Here is a 21,703-nt window from a genome sequence, read left to right as displayed (position 1 = left end):
TTGACCATCTTCAAATCTCACCTCAAAACCCACCTGTTTAAACAAGCCTACTCACTGTAACATCACTCTGCAGATCTCCCACCCCTTGGTTTTTTTAATTTTTTGACTTTTTAACTTGCTTTTTCACTGTTTGTTTTTAACTGTGTTGTACGGTGTCCTTGAGTGCCTTGAAAGGCGCCTATAAATAAAATGTATTATTATTATTATTATTATTATCTGTAGTAGATCTGTGGTAGATCTGTGGTAGATCTATGAATGCATATTTTCATGTTGAGGTTTCTAAATGATCAGACGACCGTCAGCAGATTCTTTAACAGACATTTAAAAAGGTTCCAGGTCACAGAAACAGATTTCAGTCCACATACTGAATCAATTCTTCATCTTTGGGAACAAAAACAGACTCAAAGAAATACAAAACGTAAACAAAGAGCAATAAATAACCAATCAGAGCAAAGATACTGGCTTATTGTTAACCAATCAGCATTGATTCTGCAGTCACATGATGATGATGATGATGCTTCAGAAACTAAAATGATGAAACAAATTATTTTTCATCAAAGACGAACTGTACAAGAAGAAGAAGAAGATGAAGAAAATGTTCTGCCACCGCCGCCCTCAGGAGGTCACGGCGTGTCACATTCACTGGTCACACAGACGAGGAGCACGGCATGATGGGATGTCATGTGACCTCCATGGGCAGCACCGTCTCTGACAGCCCGTTCACACGTCTCTCCGCCTCATGAGCGTCTCTGTCGGAAAACCACAGGTAACCATCAGCGGTGACATCATCATGACATCACTTCCTGCAATGCTCCAAAACGGTAATCAGGTCATCTTCAGCCAGTCCTGGAGCAGGTTATGTTACCTGGACAGGTGTGTGGGGGTGTGTGTGTGTGTGTGTGGGGGGTTACCTGTAAAGGTATGTGTGTGGGGTAGCTACCTGGACAGGTGTGTGGGGGGGTGTCTACCTGGCAGTGGAGACTTTGGGCACTCGATCGAGGCTGGCGGCGATGGTGGCGAGCTTTAGGGCAGACATTGGGGGCGCGGAGGGTTGAGCAGTGTGGGGGTGGGCGGGGGCAATGGCTCCCACCTGGCCTCTCTGGTTGGGGAGGGACTGAGGGGGGGAGGAGGACAGTGCCCCCCAATCTGAAAGCCCTGACCTGTTGAGTGGCAAGGAGGAGTACGGAGGCCTGGAGGGACCTGAGGAGGAGGAGGAGGAGGAAGAAGAAGAGGAAGAGGAAGAGGAAGAGGAAGAGGAAGAGGAAGAGGAAGAGGAAGAAGAGGAGGAGGAAGAAGAGGAAGAAGAGGAGGAGGAAGAAGAAGAGGAAGAGGAAGAAGAGGAGGAGGAAGAAGAAGAGGAAGAGGAAGAAGAGGAGGAGGAGGAAGAGGAAGAAGAGGAGGAGGAAGCATTTTCATCACATTCTGTATCAATGAAGGTTTTCATTATCATCATGTGAAGGTTATTGAACCGTCAGACTTATGGAACAATGACGTTCTTGGACAATGATCAGTAAAAACCTCGACTGTGCTGCTGCAGGTGGGGGCTCTGACAGGTGGGGGCTCTGACAGGAAGGGGCTCTGACAGGAAGGGGCTCTGACAGGTGGGGGCTCTGACAGGAAGGGGCTCTGACAGGTGGGGGCTCTGACAGGAAGGGGCTCTGACAGGTGGGGGCTCTGACAGGTGGGGGCTCTGACAGGTGGGGGCTCTGACAGGTGGGGGCTCTGTCAGGTGGGGGCTCTGTCAGGTGGGGGCTCTGACAGGAAGGGGCTCTGACAGGTGGGGGCTCTGTCAGGAAGGGGCTCTGACAGGTGGGGGCTCTGTCAGGAAGGGGCTCTGACAGGTGGGGGCTCTGACAGGAAGGGGCTCTGACAGGAAGGGGCTCTGACAGGTGGGGGCTCTGACAGGTGGGGGCTCTGACAGGTGGGGGCTCTGTCAGGTGGGGGCTCTGTCAGGTGGGGGCTCTGACAGGAAGGGGCTCTGACAGGTGGGGGCTCTGACAGGTGGGGGCTCTGTCAGGAAGGGGCTCTGACAGGTGGGGGCTCTGTCAGGAAGGGGGCTCACCTGACGGATGGTGGACTCCTCTGGTCTTGTAGGATTTGCTCTCACGGTCGATGAGTCCATGAGGAGGAGCGCTGATCACTGCTGAGGCTGCAAACTGAGCGCTGGCCGAGTCCAGAGTCTTCGAACTGGACTCACTGGATCTCATGGACTATGGACCAGACCAGGAGAAACCAGGAGACATCGAGAGACATCGAGAGACATCGTGAGAGAGCAGGTTGTTACTCAGAGATGTAGACAGCACAGACACAAACAACCGATCCAAATACCAACTAGAACACATCACAGATCAGATTTATCAGTCAGTCAGTCTTCATCTCTCCAGCTCCAGGGTTAGGGTCAGAACTGTTCTCATTCAGAGAACAAACATTCAGGAATTCAACAGGAAGGATTCAAGAATCCCCACAGAGCAGCTCAGAGATTAGATTAGAACCCAGTGGAGGAAGAACTCCCCTTTAACGGGAGGAACCTTGAACAGAACCAGGCTCAGATGTGGGCGGCTTTCTGTCAGGGTCCATGTCAGGTGGGAGAGACAGACAGAGAGAGAGAGAGACAGAGAGACAGACAGCAGCTACAGCTCTAACAGGAATATGAAAATTATTTCTAAACACAAAGACTGTGTGTGTGTGTGTGTGTGTGTGTGTGTGTGTTATTTGTCTGCTGTGTGTTGATGTTTTGTGTGTTTACCTGTTGTATGTTAGTGTATGTTGACTTAAACACATGAGGGGTCAGTCTGTCTGAGTCTGTTATCTATGATACATGTTATACAGCACATGTATGTTACCTGTGCAGCGTGGCCTCTGAGTGTGCTCCTGTTGCTCTGCAGCATCTGGACCAGCTGCTGCTGGTGACTGTGGTACTGCTCCTCTGTGATGCCCCCTGCTGGCACACAGACAACACGCTAACGTCATGTATGGCGGTGGGGGGGCTGTTCAGTCACTGACTCCCCCTGCAGGAAAGCATAGCACGCTGGACTCCTCTGGACTCCGCTCGACTCTACAGGACTCTACCGGATTCTAGTGGACTCTACTGGACTCTACTGGATTCTAGTGGATTCTACTGGATTCCTTTGGACTCCTCTGGACTCCGCTGGATTCTACTGGATTCTAGTGGACTCTACTGGACTCCTCTGGATTCTAGTGGACTCTAGCGGACTGTGACTGGACAGAGGTGAAGTGTGATGAAAAAAAACAGCAGTGATGATGACAACGTCAGGACCAAATCAGACCGGATCAGGACCAGATCAGACTGGATCAGAACTCACCTGATCCAGAGTCATGGTCATGTGACAGACGACAGGTAGGTCTGCTGTCCTCCACAGAGGACCCTGGGGGCCGTCTGCCCCCCTCCCTCTGGCACTGAACCGGTCTGGGTCTGTAGTAGAATCTCCTCAGCGCCTGGATGCTGTTCAGGATTTCAGTCAGGGAGGGGCAGCTGGTTCCTGAGGGTGGGGGGACCTTCTGATCCAGTATTACTGGGTCACTGGGGGGGTGAGTCCAGGTCCAGGTGCTGGTCCAGGTCCTGCAGACAGGATGTGATAACGAGTCTAGCTGCTTCAGAACTGGATCCAGACCCAAGGAGGCTCGGTCTAGAAGGAACCTGATGAGAGAGACATGGGGGACAGTCAGACCCTCGTGTATAATCAGTGTTCTCTACATTCTCCGTGTATAATCAGTGTTCTCTACGTTCTCCGTGTATGATCAGTGTTTTTGGACATAAAGTCCTGGATGAGCATCAACTTTCTGCTGCTAAACTCAGACTAAACTGAAGTTATTCTGCTCTAAACACCTTTTCTACCAACATAACTGCTCTGGACAGCATCACTGTGGCCTCCAGCTCCACTGGGAGGAATCTGGGAGTCTTATTGATCAGGATTTGTCCTTTAACTCCACATTAAACAGATTTCTAGAACTGCCTTCCATCTACTAATGTTGTTAAAACCAGGTCCATCCTGTCTGGAGATGATGCAGAAACACTAGTCCACACATGAGTCACTTCCAGGTTGGATTATTTCTGTTCCTTATTATCAGGCTGCCCCAATAAGTCCTTAAAGACTCTCCAGCTGGTCCAGAACGCTGCTGCTCCTGTTCTGACCAGAACTAAGAGAAGAGACCATCTTTCTCCTGTACTGGCTTCTCTTCACTGGCTTCGGTCCGATCCATCGGACCAATCCATCGGACCGATCCACCGGACCGATCCATCGGACCGATCCAATGGCCTCATCAACTGCTGGACTCTTTATTAGATTGTTTGTTCGCTTACACTTGTTTATTTCAGTGAACTTTGTAAAGCACTGTGAGACTCTGTTGTGATATTGGGCTATACAAATAAAATGAATTGAATTGAATAGTTTTCTGCGTTCCCCGTGTACGATCAGTGTTCTCCATGGTCTCCGTGTACGATCAGTGTTCTCCATGGTCTCCGTGTACGATCAGTGTTCTCCATGGTCTCCGTGTACGATCAGTGTTCTCCATGGTCTCCGTGTACGATCAGTGTTCTCTACGTTCTGCTTCTGGTGCTTACCTGCCCCCTCGTCCTATCCTGCGGCGGCTGACCCCCGTCCAATGAGGAGGCAGAGTCAGTTCAGTCAGGAAGTGACGCTGAGGCTCCAGACGATTGACTCCACCCGTCTGCTGCGCTCCAGGCTGCAAAAACAAACACACCTGTTAATGGCGGGTCGTTAGGACAGTCCAATCAGCTACCAGGAGGCATGGTTCAGGTCCAGGTCCATAAACCAGGTCCAGGTCTGAGGAGGACTCACAGACAGATATTGACATCCAGGTTTCCTCCTGAAGACAAAAACTCCATCAGGATGAATTTCTTCATCAGGGGACGACGGAGGAAACTGAGGGGACACAGACAAACGCAGGATCAGAGAGACCACATCAGACCACATCAGTCCACATTGGACGACATCAGTCCACATTAGGTCACGTCAGTCCGCATCAGATCACATCAGTCCACATCAGATCACGTCAGTCCACATCAGATCACGTCAGTCCACATCAGATCACATCAGATCACGTCAGTCCACATCAGTCCACATTAGATCACGTCAGTCCACATCAGTCCACATCAGATCACGTCAGTCCACATCAGATCACGTCAGTCCACATTAGATCACGTCAGTCCACATCAGTCCACATTAGATCACGTCAGTCCACATCAGTCCACATCAGATCACGTCAGTCCACATCAGATCACGTCAGTCCACATCAGATCACGTCAGTCCACATCCGATCACGTCAGTCCACATCAGATCACGTCAGTCCACATCAGATCACGTCAGTCCACATCAGATCACGTCAGTCCACATCAGTCCACATTAGATCACGTCAGTCCACATCCGATCACGTCAGTCCACATCAGATCACGTCAGTCCACATCAGTCCACATTAGATCACGTCAGTCCACATCAGATCACGTCAGTCCACATCAGTCCACATTAGATCACGTCAGTCCACATCAGTCCACATCAGATCACGTCAGTCCACATCAGATCACGTCAGTCCACGTCAGTCCACATCAGATCACGTCAGTCCACATCAGATCACGTCAGTCCACATCAGTCCACATCAGATCACGTCAGTCCACATCAGTCCACATCAGATCACGTCAGTCCACATCAGATCACGTCATTCCACGTCAGTCCACATCAGATCACGTCAGTCCACATCAGATCACGTCAGTCCACATCAGATCACGTCAGTCCACATCAGTCCACATCAGATCATGTCAGTCCACATCAGTCCACATCAGATCACGTCAGTCCACATCAGATCACGTCAGTCCACATCAGATCACGTCAGTCCACATCAGATCACGTCAGTCCACATCAGATCACGTCAGTCCACATCAGATCACGTCAGTCCACATCAGTCCACATCAGATCATGTCAGTCCACATCAGTCCACATCAGATCACGTCAGTCCACATCAGATCACGTCAGTCCACATCAGATCACGTCAGTCCACATCAGATCACGTCAGTCCACATCAGATCACGTCAGTCCACATCAGTCCACATCAGATCACGTCAGTCCACATCAGTCCACATCAGATCACGTCAGTCCACATCAGATCACGTCATTCCACATCAGTCCTTCTCAGACTGCAGACATGCTTACCAGTGGTGGGGGGGGTCCGTCCTCGTCCTCTGAGCTGTGGAAGTCGTACTGTTTGATGTCGGCCTGGCAGACAGTGAACGGTCCGGGGGGGCGGCCGGGACATCTCTGCGGACTCAGTCCGACCCGCCTGACCGTCTTCCTCGGTAGGCTGAGAACGAAGGACGGCTTGTCTCTGACGGACACCAACCTCTTCCTCATCTGGAACACAAGAGAACATCTGAGAGGATGAGGAGGCCGAGACCTTCACCACTAATACATCAGACGTCCATCTGAGAGGATGAGGAGGCCGAGACCTTCATCTTGGGGTGGAGTCCGTACCTTGGTCCTGAAGTCCGTCTTGAGTCTATTGTTGTTGTTCAGAGTCACTGCAGAGCTGAACGCTGGTTTCTCCACCAGGGGGAGCGACACGTCTCTGAAGGCATCGCCACTGAAGTCTCCCATCTGGTACCTGAACACAGAAACATCCGGTCCCTGAACACATCAACACACGTGGTCCCACACAGTGACAGGAAGTGCTGATGGGGTTTGTGGTGCATTCAGGTGCAGGTCAGGTGTGTCTGTGGAGCACAGGTACCAGTCAGCCGTACCTCCTCTCCACCACTTCCAGGGTGAGGTGCAGCAGCTCTCTCTTGGACTTCTCCCTCCTCTTGATCATCTCCAGGATGGTGACGGTCCGACTGACCTCTCTCCGCAGCCTCAGCATCTTCTCGTAGGACGCCTCGTCACTCTTACGGTTCTGGAACACACCAGACAAACATCAGAAACGTTCTGCAGACACGCTCTCATTCTGCGGCGTTAACCCGAGGACGCCATGTGGATGCCCATCTTTCGAACAGTCTCCTCAGAATAATTGCATCTGAAGACTGCCGGGGGACTCCCATGATGCACTGGGCTCCTCTCTCCTCCTCTTCCTCTCCATCCTGATGCTTCATGTCTCTTTAATGTCTGTTACTAACTTGGTATCTTCCCCGGAGCCTTTCTGTGCTTTTCTCATCCCTCAGGTTCCTGTGGATCCTGGTCCTGGTTCTCCTGCTGTGGTTCTCTGGTTCCTGTGGGTCCTGGTCCCGGTCCTCCTGCTGTGGTTCTCAGGTTCCTGTGGATCCTGGTCCTGGTTCTCCTGCTGTGGTTCTCTGGTTCCTGTGGGTCCTGGTCCCGGTCCTCCTGCTGTGGTTCTCTGGTTCCTGTGGATCCTGGTCCTGGTCCTCCTGCTGTGGGTCTCTGGTTCCTGTGGATCCTGGTCCTGGTGCTGTGGTTCTCTGGTTCTTGTGGATCCTGGTCCTGGTGCTGTGGCTCTCATGTTCCTGTGGATCCTGGTCCTGGTTCTCCTGCTGTGGTTCTCTGGTTCCTGTGGATCCTGGTCCTGGTCCTGGTGCTGTGGCTCTCAGGTTCCTGTGGATCCTGGTCCTGGTTCTCCTGCTGTGGTTCTCTGGTTCCTGTGGATCCTGGTCCTGGTGCTGTGGCTCTCAGGTTCCTGTGGATCCTGGTCCTGGTTCTCCTGCTGTGGTTCTCTGGTTCCTGTGGATCCTGGTCCTGGTCCTGGTGCTGTGGTTCTCTGGTTCCTGTGGGTCTTGGTCCTGGTGCTGTGGCTCTCAGGTTCCTGTGGATCCTGGTCCTGGTTCTCCTGCTGTGGTTCTCTGGTTCCTGTGGATCCTGGTCCTGGTCCTCCTGCTGTGGGTCTCTGGTTCCTGTGGATCCTGGTCCTGGTGCTGTGGTTCTCTAGTTCTCTGGTTCTTGTGGATCCTGGTCCTGGTCCTGGTCCTGGTGCTGTGGCTCTCATGTTCCTGTGGATCCTGGTCCTGGTTCTCCTGCTGTGGTTCTCTGGTTCCTGTGGATCCTGGTCCTGGTCCTGGTGCTGTGGCTCTCAGGTTCCTGTGGATCCTGGTCCTGGTTCTCCTGCTGTGGTTCTCTGGTTCCTGTGGATCCTGGTCCTGGTGCTGTGGCTCTCAGGTTCCTGTGGATCCTGGTCCTGGTTCTCCTGCTGTGGTTCTCTGGTTCCTGTGGATCCTGGTCCTGGTCCTGGTGCTGTGGTTCTCTGGTTCCTGTGGGTCTTGGTCCTGGTGCTGTGGCTCTCAGGTTCCTGTGGATCCTGGTCCTGGTTCTCCTGCTGTGGTTCTCTGGTTCCTGTGGATCCTGGTCCTGGTTCTCCTGCTTCAGATCATCAGCCACAGACACTTTGTACTGATATCAGTCCTGTTATTATTATTCACAGATGAACTGTTGTCATGTTTTTACCTGCTACCATATTGATCAGTATTAGTCATATTGATCAGTATTAGTCATATTGATCAGTATTAGTCATACACCCCCCCCAAACATGGACCCTGACAGAAAGCCCCCCCCCCCCCCCCCCCCCCCCTCTGAGCCTGGTTCTGTTCCAGGTTGCTTCCTGTTAAAGGGGAGTTCTTCTTGAATCTTTGGTCTCTGAATCAAAGACTTTGTTCTGAGTGCTCTTTCTGGAAACAGTCTGAGGAAACACTTATGAATTGCAGCGATATAAATACTGATTGATTGAATGATTGATCGATTGATTGATTGATTGGACTGACTGACCTTACGGGTCTGCATCCTCTCTGTCCTCCGTCTGAAAGCCACGTAGGCGTCTCCATTGGTCGACCCGTCCCTCTTCTCCTGTCTGATGTGAGGGACTAGCGAAGGAGCCCGGCAGCTCCTCCTCTTCCTCAGCCAGTAGTCGTACACCGACCTCAGCAGGTAGTCATCCTCATTCAGCAGCAGCTTCGCCTCAGACAGGGGGACCACCTGAGGACAGAACCACAGACCACAGACCTGGTCTACCTGGTGTGTGTTCGGGGTTACCCGGTCTACCTGGTGACTGAGGACCGGGGCGTACCTGGTGCGTGCTGGCCTTCTCTAGTCGGTCCACCATGGTCTCGAACTGCAGAGGTTTGATCTCCATCTTTCTGTTCAGTCTATTGAGCAGCGTCTCGTCCTCAGAGTCCATGTCGTAGTCTGGCTGGTCCGGGTCCAGACCCAGAGCTGCAGAACCAGAACACACACACTGAGAACTAGAGGACGTGAACACATCCCGACACACTACACTCAACATGGGGACAGGAGCCAGATCCTGATCAGGACCTCCCCAGTGCTGGGCCAGGTGGATCACAGGTGCAGACCAGTACTCACGCTGTATGTGGATGAGCTGTTTGGGGACCCGGACCTCCCCCCGGTACAGACGGTCGTGATAGGTGGTGTTGGTCTGAGCCTCGGGGACGGGGATCACCATGTTCTCCTTCCTCTCCCTGAACACCTGCTGGGCCGACATCACCCTTTGCAGGTGGTGCTCCTGAAACAGAACCACACGGAGCCGGGTCAGTCCGAGGTCCGGATCACACCCAGTACCTGGACCACCCTGTCTGTCTGGCTGTGTTGGAGCTGTTGAGGGGGGGCAGCCGTCTCTTCCTCAGTGACAGTGATCTGTTTCAGTTTAACTGATGACACCAGCCATGTTAACATTTTCAAAATAAAAGACCAAACTATGATTTTCTTGACGCCTGTGGTTTAACAGTTTAACAGCTGAACGTGTCCATAGTTTTAAGATGATGATGATGATGATAATGATGATGATGATGACGGTAGGAAATCACCAGTGTTTATAATAACAGCATCATGACTGATCACTGACATCGTCCCTCAGGAACAACAACAGAACCTAAACATGTCCTTCTATTAAACAGGAACAGCTGTAAGCCGGTTCTTTAGTAACCGAACACGGCCCCGTTACTGTTTCATCACGTGGTTAACGTTAAACTAGCAGCTAGTCCGGCCATCAGGGACACAGAGGCTCTGTGGCGTCCGTTGTCATGAGAACCACGTAAAAACGTAAACGTCACAGCCACAGAGCCCATTGGCGCTACGCTTACTGCGCAAACTGTGCGCACCAAGGACGGAAACTGCGCATAGGCGCGTGTCGGCCCGCTCCTCGCGCACAGTGGACGGAGACAGCTGTACGGAAACGCGTCGTGAATCGGCGGAGCGCCACGCTACCGTCCCCACTGACACCGTCAATTTAAACACGTCCGTACCAGCTCCTCTTCCTTCTCCATCCCGGTCGGCATCTGCGGGACGGCCCGGTTGATGGATACGCAGTCGGTCAGGTCCGGCAGGTCTCTGTCACGATAAACCGGGAGCGGTTTGGCGGCGTCAAGCGCCCGCGCCCGGAACGAGAGTTTACTCATTGTTTGCGCCAAATCAGCGAGAATCCGAAGCAACCGAGACTTCCGCCACAGACCGACGGGATCCGCTCCGGACGCGCCTGTGTGGCCGCAGCAGAGCTCAGAGGGGTCCGCCGCCCCTGGGACCGGCGGGAACACTCATCGGTGTTAACGGGACGGAGCAGCCGTTCCACCGGGCTGCCGCGTTCCCTGCGCCGTGGAAAACATGGCGGACATGTCCACACTAACGGCGGAGCAATCCCATCAGCCACCGCGGCCCAGCTCAAACAGACCGCGACACATGAAGCTGCGCGCGCATGTTCCGGAGGAAACAAGATTCTAAGACCGTTCTAGAACTGAGAACTGGAGTGGAACCATGATACCGGAAATGTTGCAAAAAAGAACTCCAATAGAATTCTAACCAAATACATTTGACAGGAAGTTAAATGTTTTAATGGAATAAAAACTTTATGGCTTAAATTTTGAAATAAAATTGTCTTGGCAAAAAAAGAATTCCCATAAATGAGGTGAAATGATCACTGACAGAACTGGTCCCTCTGTTCTTTCTGTGAAAATGCACTGTCATGTGTAACCATGGCAACGCCCTCATAGAAGTTTCTTATGACAGCATGGTCAGTCAGCTGACCAGAAAAGACTTGATGTGAGGAATCACATGAAGAGCCTCTGATGGAGATGAAGGAAAAGAGAAGAAAAATATCTGAACTGAGGAAACATTTCTTCAAACAAACCGCCACTGGGACAGGCCCGGCCCCCCAGGAGCGTTTTCACTGTTTTAGGGTTGATCAATGATCGTTGGCATTGTGACATCATTATCAAAGTGCTCTGATCAGACCATCAGAAAACCATCAGATGAGAAAACAGCAGCATTAATCTGAGGGCTCAGGTCCACCTCCTGGTTCTGGTTCTGGTTCTGGTTCTGACAGCACATGCAGTTCCATCGGATTCATGAACACTAATAAAGCAAAGATGTGTATTGTCAGAGCTCGTAGGGTTCAGGTCCATCACCTTGGTGTCGTCGCCCCGAGCGATGCCAGGGAGGAGGATGATGTCATAATGATATCACGACGAGAGGTGAGCACCAGCAGGGACGTCAGAGGTATCTAACACACACACCTTCTTCCATGCTTATCAGCCCATCCTGGGACCCTCAGCTGGAAACACATCTGGATTAATAATGGCACAAGCCGCTCCTCATCATCCTAATTCACAGAGTAGCAGCTGTCGAAAAACTACAGAATCGCCCTTTTTCCACTCAGACCAAACATCAAGTCTTTTATTTTGAAATACAAAACAGGAAACGATGTCAGACGGTGGAATTCAGTCTGAACCTCCTTGCAGAGAGACAGAGAGCGTCCTGTTGTCCTCGAGGTCACCTGACCCCCCCCAAGCCACCTGAGTCTGCGATCAGAGACGAGACAGGCTCACTGAGGGAGTCTCCGCCCTCATCGGTCCACGGCCTCATCATAGGCTCGACTCTTTCTGCGTGTAGTCCATGTTGGTAACCATGGTGACGACAGTGATCTCCTCAAGCGCCGTGACGCTCGTCTGTCGCTGCATCTGCACAGCGCGTTCCTCCACGCAGCCGGCCGACAGCCGTGCCTCGGCCTCATGGTCCCAGCATTCCTCCACGGTCTCACAGAGCGCCACCAGACCCTGCAGGGGGGGCACACACACACACACACACACACACACACACACACACACACTTCATTTCCACTGTTATGCAGATGATACCCAATTATATCAATAAGGACATAAAGTCCTGGATGAGCATCAACTTTCTGCTGCTAAACTCAGACTAAACTGAAGTTATTCTGCTCTAAACACCTTTTCTACCAACATAACTGCTCTGGACAGCATCACTGTGGCCTCCAGCTCCACTGGGAGGAATCTGGGAGTCTTATTGATCAGGATTTGTCCTTTAACTCCACATTAAACAGATTTCTAGAACTGCCTTTTTCCATCTACTAATGTTGTTAAAACCAGGTCCATCCTGTCTGGAGATGATGCAGAAACACTAGTCCACACATTAGTCACTTCCAGGTTGGATTATTTCTGTTCCTTATTATCAGGCTGCCCCAATAAGTCCTTAAAGACTCTCCAGCTGGTCCAGAACGCTGCTGCTCCTGTTCTGACCAGAACTAAGAGAAGAGACCATCTTTCTCCTGTACTGGCTTCTCTTCACTGGCTTCCAGTCAAATCTAGAACAGAGTTTAAAATCCTTCTCCTCACCTCCAAAGCTCTTAATGTTCAGGCTCCATCATCTCTTAAAGAGCTCATAGTACCGTACTACCCCACTAGAGCACTGTGCTCCCAGACTGCAGGTCTACTGGTGGTTCCTAAAGTCCTCTAAAGTAGTGATGGAGCCAGAGCTTTCAGCTATCAGGCTCCTCTCCTGTGGAACCTCCTTCCAGTCTGGGTTCAGGGGGGCAGACACCCTCTCTACATTTAAGAGTGGACTAAAAACCTTCCTTAGTGATGAAGCCTATAGTTCAGGACTGGATCAGGTCTTGGACCAGCCCCTAGTTATGCTGCTATAGGCTCAGACTGCCGGGGGACTCCCATGATGCACTGGGCTCCTCTCTCCTCCTCTTCCTCTCCATCCTGATGCTTCATGTCTCTTTAATGTCTGTTACTAACTTGGTATCTTCCCTTCTTGAGATAACGCTGTTATGAACTGGTGCTGTATAAATAAAGATTGATTGATATACACACACACACACACACAGTCTCACCCACAGTGTGAGGGGGTATTGTGGGTAACGTAGTGCGACTCACAGCGTGTTTCTTCCAGCACTCTCTGAGCGTCGGCCTGAGCTTCTTGTGGACGACGACTTCCTGCATGTCCTCCAGTGACGGATGCTGACCCACCTCCTCCTCAAAGGGCAGCATGTACTCATCCACTGGACCTGGATCAGAGAGGGGGGGGGCATCAGAGTCCTCAATGGACACACACACAGACACGCTGTCCTCGCTCTGTCGAACTCAAGCTAAATCTGTCGTCATGGTTACAGGAGCAGGTTGTGTTTCTGACCACAGTGAGTCTACCTGCTCACACCAGACCAAGACCAGAACCAGGTCGAGGACCAAGAACAAAACCGGGGCCAGGGCAAGGACCAGGTCACTGCCACCAGGGGATCCAGACTGAGGGCCCCACTCCCGGCCTGGGGGGGGTCTTACCGTCAGCAGCCTTGCAGCGTGACGCGAGCTCCCACAGCACCAGCCCCAGGGCGTACATGTCGATCCGCAGGAAGGCGTCCCTCTGGAAGTTAATGGCTCCCTCCAGGACCTCCGGCGCCATGTACCTCCTGGTCCCCACCTGGCACACAAACGAGCACAGTCACACCTGGACTAACAGTCTGGACCCTGAGACGGACCGTATGCCACCACGGAGCTCCACCCACTGATTACACCTCCATCATCACCATGGAGACCAGATGACATCAGTTATCTTACATTACATAATATTACGTTCAATAACCAGACACCATACAATAGAATACACAGCAGTTTAATGAGGTGACGATCTGTTCTGTTCTCTGACACTGAGGAGGAGGAGAGGACCAAGATCTCAGATCACAGGTCTGTTGCGGTCACAGTAGACTCTTCAGGAGTCCTCTCACCTGTCCCCGTGTCCTCTCTGTGGGGACTCACCTGTCCATGTGTGTCTCCTGGCGACTTGCCGGCCTCGAAGCACAGAGCGAGGCCGAAATCGGCGAGACAGGCGGTCAGGTTGGCTTTCAGCAGGACATTCTTACTCTTAAAGTCCCTAAAAACACAGAGAGAGAGAGCTGGGTCCATATGTACCTGAGTGTGTGTGTATGTATACCTCAATCAATCAATCAATCAATCAATCAATCAATCAGTCAGTGTTTCTCTCTCCAGCTCCAGGACATAACTGTTCTCTCAGACTGTTTCCATAAAGAGCAGCTCAGAACAAACTCTTTCATTCAGAGACCAAAGATTCAGGAATTCAACAGGAAGGATTCAAGCATCCCCACAGAACATCAGATGTTAGACTGTGCATTTGTTTATACCTATGTATACCTGTGTGTGTGTGTGTTCCTGAGTGTGTATCTACCTGTGTGCGATGGCGGGCTTGCGTCCGTCTTTGTGTCCAGGTATGTCTTCATGCAGGTAGGCGAGACCTCGAGACATCGACTGAGTGATGACACACAACTCAGACCAGGTGAGGACATTGGCCTTCAGATAGTCAGTCAGAGAGCCCTGAAACACACAGGTCACGTGAGGACAGGTGACGTGAGGACAGGTCACATGAGGACAGGTCACCTGTGACTAACTGCAGGTGACTAACTCGGATGAGAAGGTGAATGAATCGTCTGTATTCATGTGATGTGACATTAGACATTAGACATCTGTTAACTCCACGCTGTTAACAAGAATAAAGCTTTCTTCCTGTCTTTTTCACGTTATTGTTTTATTAAACTGAACATGTCAAACTCATCAATATTGATTATTAGATAAATCAATAACAGATAATAACCTGAGCTTATTATCATAAAGGTTATTTAGACAACTAATTGACTCTGACTTTCATCATGTTTCTGTGTGTTCATTACTTGAGCTATTACTTCCTGCCTCAGTGTCATGTGTTCCTGCGTGCCAGCTGATGTGAGGGTCATGTGACTGCCAGCTGATGTGAGGGTCATGTGACTGCCAGCTGATGTGAGGGTCATGTGACTGCCAGCTGCAGTTGTCAGAGCGTCCGGCGGGTGGCAGCACCTTCTCGTGGTAGGCGGTGATGAGCCACAGCTCCACGTCCAGGCTGCTTCCTCTCTTCTCAGCGCAGATGAACTGCAGCAGGTTCTCGTGTCTCCCGCTCAGGATGTAGATCTCGTACTCGTTCTGCCACGAATGCTTGTCCTGAAACACACACGGGGGGGGGGTCACTTCAGGGTAACAGCCAACTTGTTGAAGGTGCGTTTGAGGACGCTCCGACCTTCTCCGTACAGACCTGGAGCGGGAAGATCTTGACGGCGACGTATTGGCCAAGCAGCTGAGCCTTCCACACGCAGCCGAAGCGCCCCCTGGCTTTGACCTCCAGCAACCGCAGCGGCCTCTGGCCCAGGATGGGGGAGGGGGGCAGAGGCTCGGGGTCCTGGGGGACACAGTAGGGACACCAGGTGAGTCTGATCAATCAGACTGATCATATCTGATCAGCCCGATTGATCAGGTAGTACGGTGAGGAGCATCAGGCCGAGGACATGCAGACACATTCAAATGCAACATTAAGTGGGAAATCAAACAATTTCTTACCTCAATCATGATATGAAAGGCATGCTGAGTTTGAGATAGAGACAGAGACAGAAGGATGGCTCACTCACTCCTAAGGTGATTATTGATTATGAACTGACACTGAAAGGCAGTGGACCAGAGACCGGAGACAGGTGATCATCCTGGTCCTGGTCCACTGCCTCGTATGTCTCACAGGTGTTCAACTAAAGTCGAGAAGGACTCCAAAGGTCTTCAGTTCACCTGGAGTTTTAGTCAGACTGACACTCATATCGTGCATAGGGGTGATGGTGATGGAGACTGTGTTTGTGTGCGATGTGTCAGAGGTTAAACCAAAGGGCGGTGAGCCCTGATACCTGCAGGCTTGTGCGTGAGTCTCACCTGTGTGGGCAAGAGGACAGGTGGGTAGGCCGGTTTGTGGTGTCGGTAGATGCAGAAGGAGAAGAGGAAGATGAAGGCGACAGCCATGATGGGAATAAGCGAGTACATCAGGGTGGTCAGCGCTGGACGCTTCAAGGTCACCGGTTTGTTAGTCGCTACGGTAACGCACAGAGGGAAAAAACACTAAAGTAAGATCGTGACGTCATAACAAGAGAAAGAGCAGCAGCTGAGTGTAGGAATCAGAGTGAGACAGAAAATCTTTAGAGAACACAAAGATCACTTCGAAGGTTACTACGCCCAGGTAACAGGTGACCAGAGGGACAGGTGAACAGGAGGGCTGGTTACCCAGGTAACAGGTGACCAGAGGGACAGGTGAACAGGTGACCAACTGACTTACTTGGTATGGCTGGCTGGCTACTGTCTGGACTGTAGAAAAACTTGTTGTTGCACAAACTTCCTTCACAGCAGCAGAAGAAGACTTCAGGAGCATCCTTCTTCTCCACACACTCACTCCTGTCAGCAGAGGAAGAGGAGGAGAAAGGTTAGAGTTTGACCAATCCAGACCCATCCAGACCCTTAGCTGCAGAGACAAACAGGAATGGAGCAGCCTTCGCTTAGACATCCACTAACACCAACTGAGACCGAATCCTTCCTCCAAAACCAGCACAAACAAGCAAATGACAACAGGACCTTAGCTAACGCCACCTCACCCCCAAACACAGAGACAACAGGACCTTAGCTAACGCCACCTCACCCCCAAACACAGAGACAACGGGACCTTAGCTAACGCCACCTCACCCCCAAACACAGAGACAACGGGACCTTAGCTAACGCCACCTCACCCCCAAACACAGAGACAACGGGACCTTAGCTAAGGCCACCTCACCCCCAAACACAGAGACAACAGGACCTTAGCTAACGCCACCTCACCCCCAAACACAGAGACAACGGGACCTTAGCTAAGGCCACCTCACCCCCAAACACAGAGACAACAGGACCTTAGCTAACGCCACCTCACCCCCAAACACAGAGACAACGGGACCTTAGCTAACGCCACCTCACCCCCAAACACAGAGACAACGGGACCTTAGCTAACGCCACCTCACCCCCAAACACAGAGACAACGGGACCTTAGCTAACGCCACCTCACCCCCAAACACAGAGACAACAGGACCTTAGCTAACGCCACCTCACCCCCAAACACAGAGACAACAGGACCTTAGCTAACGCCACCTCACCCCCAAACACAGAGACAACAGGACCTTAGCTAACGCCACCTCCGACCACGGTGTTGGCAGAATGCTGAGAGACCTCATGCAATGCATCCTGGTACATGTAGGCACAGCAGACATGAGAACAGCAGCACTGAGGTAGTTACTTATTAAGTGCACAGCCACATGGTTAAATGTCCCCTCATTTATTTTCATCAAGCCTGTGGGTGGCATCTTCTTAGCTCAGTTGTAACATAAGAGACATACAAGCACGGTACATATGAAAGCCTTCTTCATATTGGCTGAAAGTATCGGGTACCTGTCGTAGCAGTTGACATCGTCCAACCAGCAGTCCTGGTTGACCACCTGCACCACGCCCGACCTGTTCTTCCAGGTGGCGAAGCAATGAAGTCTCTTGTCTTTCTCTCCGTAGCAGGTGACCACGGCACCGACGTTCCCCCGACTCTCCAATGTCGACGACGATGATGAAGGGTTGTAGTTGTATTGGATGCACTTCTGAGAGTCTGAGCGGCCCAGGAGGACAGAGCCACAGGTGAGGACAGAGTCTTGTCTGAGGTACAGACCCCAGTGTGTGTTCTGATAGAGAGCACCCACAGGACCCCCCCCCATGATATTTTTACCATTAAGTTTGGTCGTTATTCCTTCTCTCCTGCTCAAACACACGTTAGAACTCAGTGTTAACATTTAAACATTGTTCAGTCGACCACTGCCAGATCACCAAGTCCTGGACCAGGACCTGGACCACAGCTGAAGGGGAGACATAGAGAGCTGGATCAGAGCTCAGCTAACCCTGCTGGTACCTGAGATCCACTTCTGTACAGAGACCTGATCCTGAACTGAGATACAGTACCGCTCCAGAGCAACTGTAACATGATGGACAAGACCAGCCAGGTGAGACTCACCTGAGGAGCAGGAGATGAGGAACACGCTGAAGGCCAGGCTGGTCGCTGATCCCATAGTGGATCCGCAGATTTCGGCTCTAATTCAAAGACCACCGCCGGGATTAACGGCCCTTTAAACAGGTCCGTGTCCTCACAGGGCCGCCGAGTACAGCTTTCCCCGGTCCGAGCAGTCAGTCCCGGTCCAAAGCCCTAGTCCAGTCCCGGTGTGAGCAGGGTAACGAGAGGCAGACCTGTTGGCAGCCATGTAAATCGTCGACTTTGGGTGTCTTCATTGGGATGACAGGCAGCTGAACGGACCGCTTCATCGGGTGATCTCAGGTGAGGCCACCGGCAGGTGTGCGGCGGGGCTCTGAAGGTCTGTCCCCGGCATCAAACTGGACATTGTGATCGATGTACGCTGACTGAGCTGATCTCCGGAGCGGATTAAAGCAGCTCTGCGGCTGTAGTGGCTCCAGATTCCGCTTCTGATTCACGGAGCCTTTCGCTTTTCCCCCAGACTCACCGACACATCCAGAAAAAGTTTGATCCGACCGCTCACAACATGTTATTATGCAAAATAACGACCACCATGTCGGTCCTGCGAGAGAGCCCGGAAAACACACGATCAGCAAAATGTTACCGACCAAGCTGCAGCCCTCAATCCGCCGCTGATGACCGCTGCTCGGTGACTGAGCGGCCAGCTGGCCCGGATAGCAGTCCGGCTATGCTAACAGTCCGGCTATGCTAACAGCCCGGCTTTGCTAACAGTCCGGCTATGCTAACAGCCCGGCTTTGCTAACAGTCCGGCTATGCTAACAGCCCGGCTTTGCTAACAGTCCGGCTATGCTAGCAGCCCGGCTTTGCTAACAGTCCGGCTATGCTAACAGCCCGATTTTGCTAACAGTCCGGCTATGCTAACAGCCCGGCTTTGCTAACAGTCCGGCTATGCTAGCAGCCCGGCTTTGCTAACAGTCCGGCTATGCTAACAGCCCGGCTTTGCTAACAGTCCGGCTATGCTAGCAGCCCGGCTTTGCTAACAGTCCGGCTATGCTAACAGCCCGGCTATGCTAACAGCCCGGCTTTGCTAACAGTCCGGCTATGCTAACAGTCCGGCTATGCTAACAGTCTGACGGGTTTGCGATCCGCAGGAGGAAAACCACAAGCCGCAGACTCCACAGGCTCTACCGGGCAGACCGTCCTCGGTGTGGGGGAGCATCCACTGTGTAACCGATCCCGGACTGAATCAAAATCAGCGTCCGAGATCTGCTGCTCCCCTCCGGCTTCCTCTCTGTCCTCGCGGCCACTCTCTCCCTGCCAAGATGGCCGCCGCTCAGATTATTTTGGTTTTCTGTTTTTTCCACCTTCTTCCACAGGCCTCTGTCGCCGCCGTCTGGATCACGTGACTAACACACGGAGTGGCCAATAGGATGTGCAGAGGAGCTCCACTCGACTTGGTCCACCAATGAAGAGCGGCGTCCTGACATCGGACGGCTGGAGAAACGGAGAAGGCCCGCCCCCCGTGGGGGAGAGCAGCGGGGTCAGTGATCAGTCTCACTGACAGGTTATTGATCTCTGTCACTGACAGGTTATTGATCTCTATCACTGACAGGATATTGATCCGTGTCAAAGGGACCTTGGCTGGAGGTCCAACCCCTCACCTACAGGAGTACGAGTGTGATCAGGGTTCACGCACAAACACTACAGTAAAATCAGTTTCATATTCACACACACAAACACACGTGGAGCAGTATTAATATTTGTTGATTAATATACAGAATCAGTATTAGGATCATGTGCTGGTGCCCCGCCCCCCTCACAACCCTGCAGTATTACACATTAAACAGGTCAATAAAAGCTGACAATAAGTGATGTCCATCTGTTATTGCTGATTAATGTGGTGCTGTGAAACCATCCAACGGACAGGTGGACTAGCATGTCAGCTAACGTCCATCCAGTGTCCTATAAACATGAGTGAGCGTGCTCCTTTATGTTTCGCGTCCTATGGAAAGATAAGGTGGGTTGGGTGGACTTGAGTCTGATCTGATCACTGATGTGAGGATGGAGGAAAACGTGTTTCCAGCTGTGACACACCTGGATCCTGCCATCCTACCATCACAGCCACATCACAGCCTCATCACAGCCTCATCACAGCCACATCACAGCCTCATCACAGCCTCATCACAGCCACATCACAGCCTCATCACAGCCTCATCACAGCCTCATCACAGCCTCATCACAGCCACATCACAGCCACATCACAGCCTCATCACAGCCTCATCACAGCCACATCACAGCCTCATCACAGCCACATCACAGCCACATCACAGCCTCATCACAGCCACATCACAGCCTCATCACAGCCACATCACAGCCTCATCACAGCCTCATCACAGCCACATCACAGCCTCATCACAGCCACATCACAGCCTCATCACAGCCTCATCACAGCCACATCACAGCCACATCACAGCCTCATCACAGCCTCATCACAGCCACATCACAGCCTCATCACAGCCTCATCACAGCCTCATCACAGCCACATCACAGCCTCATCACAGGCGGATCACTGCTGGGTCACAGCTGGGTCACAGCCATATTACAGTCGGATCACAGCTGGGTCACTGACATATTACAGTCGGATCACAGCCATATCACAGCCGTATAAAACGTACCCCCCCAACACACACATCACAGCCTCATCGCAGCCTCATCACAGCCACATCAAAGCCTCATCGCAGCCTCATCACAGCCACATCACAGCCTCATCGCAGCCTCATCACAGCCACATCACAGCCTCATCGCAGCCTCATCACAGCCACATCACAGCCTCATCACAGCCTCATCACAGCCTCATCACAGCCTCATCGCAGCCTCATCGCAGCCTCATCACAGCCACATCGCAGCCACATCGCAGCCACATCACAGCCTCATCGCAGCCTCATCGCAGCCACATCGCAGCCTCATCGCAGCCACATCGCAGCCTCATCGCAGCCTCATCACAGCCACATCGCAGCCACATCGCAGCCACATCACAGCCTCATCGCAGCCTCATCGCAGCCACATCGCAGCCTCATCGCAGCCACATCGCAGCCTCATCGCAGCCTCATCACAGCCACATCGCAGCCTCATCGCAGCCACATCGCAGCCTCATCGCAGCCACATCACAGCCACATCACAGCCACATCACAGCCTCATTGCAGCCTCATCACAGCCTCATCGCAGCCACATCACAGCCTCATCGCAGCCTCATCACAGCCACATCACAGCCTCATCACAGCCACATCACAGCCTCATCACAGCCACATCACAGCCTCATCACAGCCACATCACAGCCTCATCACAGCCACATCACAGCCTCATCACAGCCACATCACAGCCTCATCGCAGCCTCATCACAGCCACATCGCAGCCTCATCACAGCCACATCACAGCCTCATCACAGCCTCATCACAGCCACATCACAGCCTCATCACAGCCGGATCACTGCTGGGTCACTGCCATATTACAGCCGGATCATAGCCAGATCACAGCTGGGTCACAGCCATATTACAGCCGGATCACAGCTGGGTCACTGACATATT

General features: G+C 52.1%; 2 protein-coding genes across 6 annotated transcripts; both read right to left on the bottom strand.

Moving 5' to 3' along the window:
• Positions 1–220: 220 nt before the first annotated feature.
• epc2 (enhancer of polycomb homolog 2 (Drosophila)) lies at positions 221–10,609 on the bottom strand. Of its 3 annotated transcripts, none has more exons than XM_070838626.1 (14): positions 10,226–10,609; positions 9,327–9,486; positions 9,034–9,179; positions 8,736–8,942; positions 6,773–6,921; positions 6,504–6,633; positions 6,186–6,383; positions 4,821–4,904; positions 4,583–4,704; positions 3,324–3,658; positions 2,844–2,941; positions 2,063–2,210; positions 941–1,200; positions 221–749 (listed from the first exon to the last, which is right to left on the bottom strand). In XM_070838626.1, the coding sequence occupies exons 1-13, from the start codon at positions 10,376–10,378 to the stop codon at positions 965–967; spliced, it is 2,166 nt and encodes a 721-aa protein (XP_070694727.1). In that variant the 5' UTR covers positions 10,379–10,609; the 3' UTR covers positions 221–749; positions 941–964. The 3 variants fall into 3 exon arrangements, with proteins under 3 accessions (XP_070694727.1, XP_070694725.1, XP_070694726.1); XM_070838624.1 differs by having other exon boundaries at positions 969–1,200; XM_070838625.1 differs by having other exon boundaries at positions 969–1,200; positions 2,844–2,938.
• A 1,023-nt stretch (positions 10,610–11,632) lies between these two features.
• Positions 11,633–19,462, bottom strand: acvr2aa (activin A receptor type 2Aa). Of its 3 annotated transcripts, XM_070838709.1 has the most exons (11): positions 18,144–19,462; positions 17,540–17,744; positions 16,407–16,522; positions 16,010–16,164; positions 15,351–15,494; positions 15,119–15,259; positions 14,457–14,602; positions 14,030–14,144; positions 13,556–13,694; positions 13,154–13,284; positions 11,633–12,028 (listed from the first exon to the last, which is right to left on the bottom strand). In XM_070838709.1, exons 1-11 carry the CDS (start codon positions 18,196–18,198, stop codon positions 11,837–11,839), a joined length of 1,539 nt encoding a protein of 512 aa, XP_070694810.1. In that variant the 5' UTR covers positions 18,199–19,462; the 3' UTR covers positions 11,633–11,836. The 3 variants fall into 3 exon arrangements, with proteins under 3 accessions (XP_070694810.1, XP_070694809.1, XP_070694811.1); XM_070838708.1 differs by lacking the exon at positions 18,144–19,462 and having other exon boundaries at positions 17,540–18,045; XM_070838710.1 differs by lacking the exon at positions 18,144–19,462 and having other exon boundaries at positions 11,868–12,028; positions 13,111–13,284; positions 17,540–18,047.
• Positions 19,463–21,703: the final 2,241 nt, after the last annotated feature.

Source organism: Pempheris klunzingeri, chromosome 10, assembly GCF_042242105.1.
Source record: "Pempheris klunzingeri isolate RE-2024b chromosome 10, fPemKlu1.hap1, whole genome shotgun sequence".
Classification (NCBI taxonomy): Eukaryota; Metazoa; Chordata; class Actinopteri; order Acropomatiformes; family Pempheridae; genus Pempheris; species Pempheris klunzingeri.
Note: the sequence above shows the minus strand (reverse complement) of the source record. Positions and strands in the feature narration are given on the sequence as shown.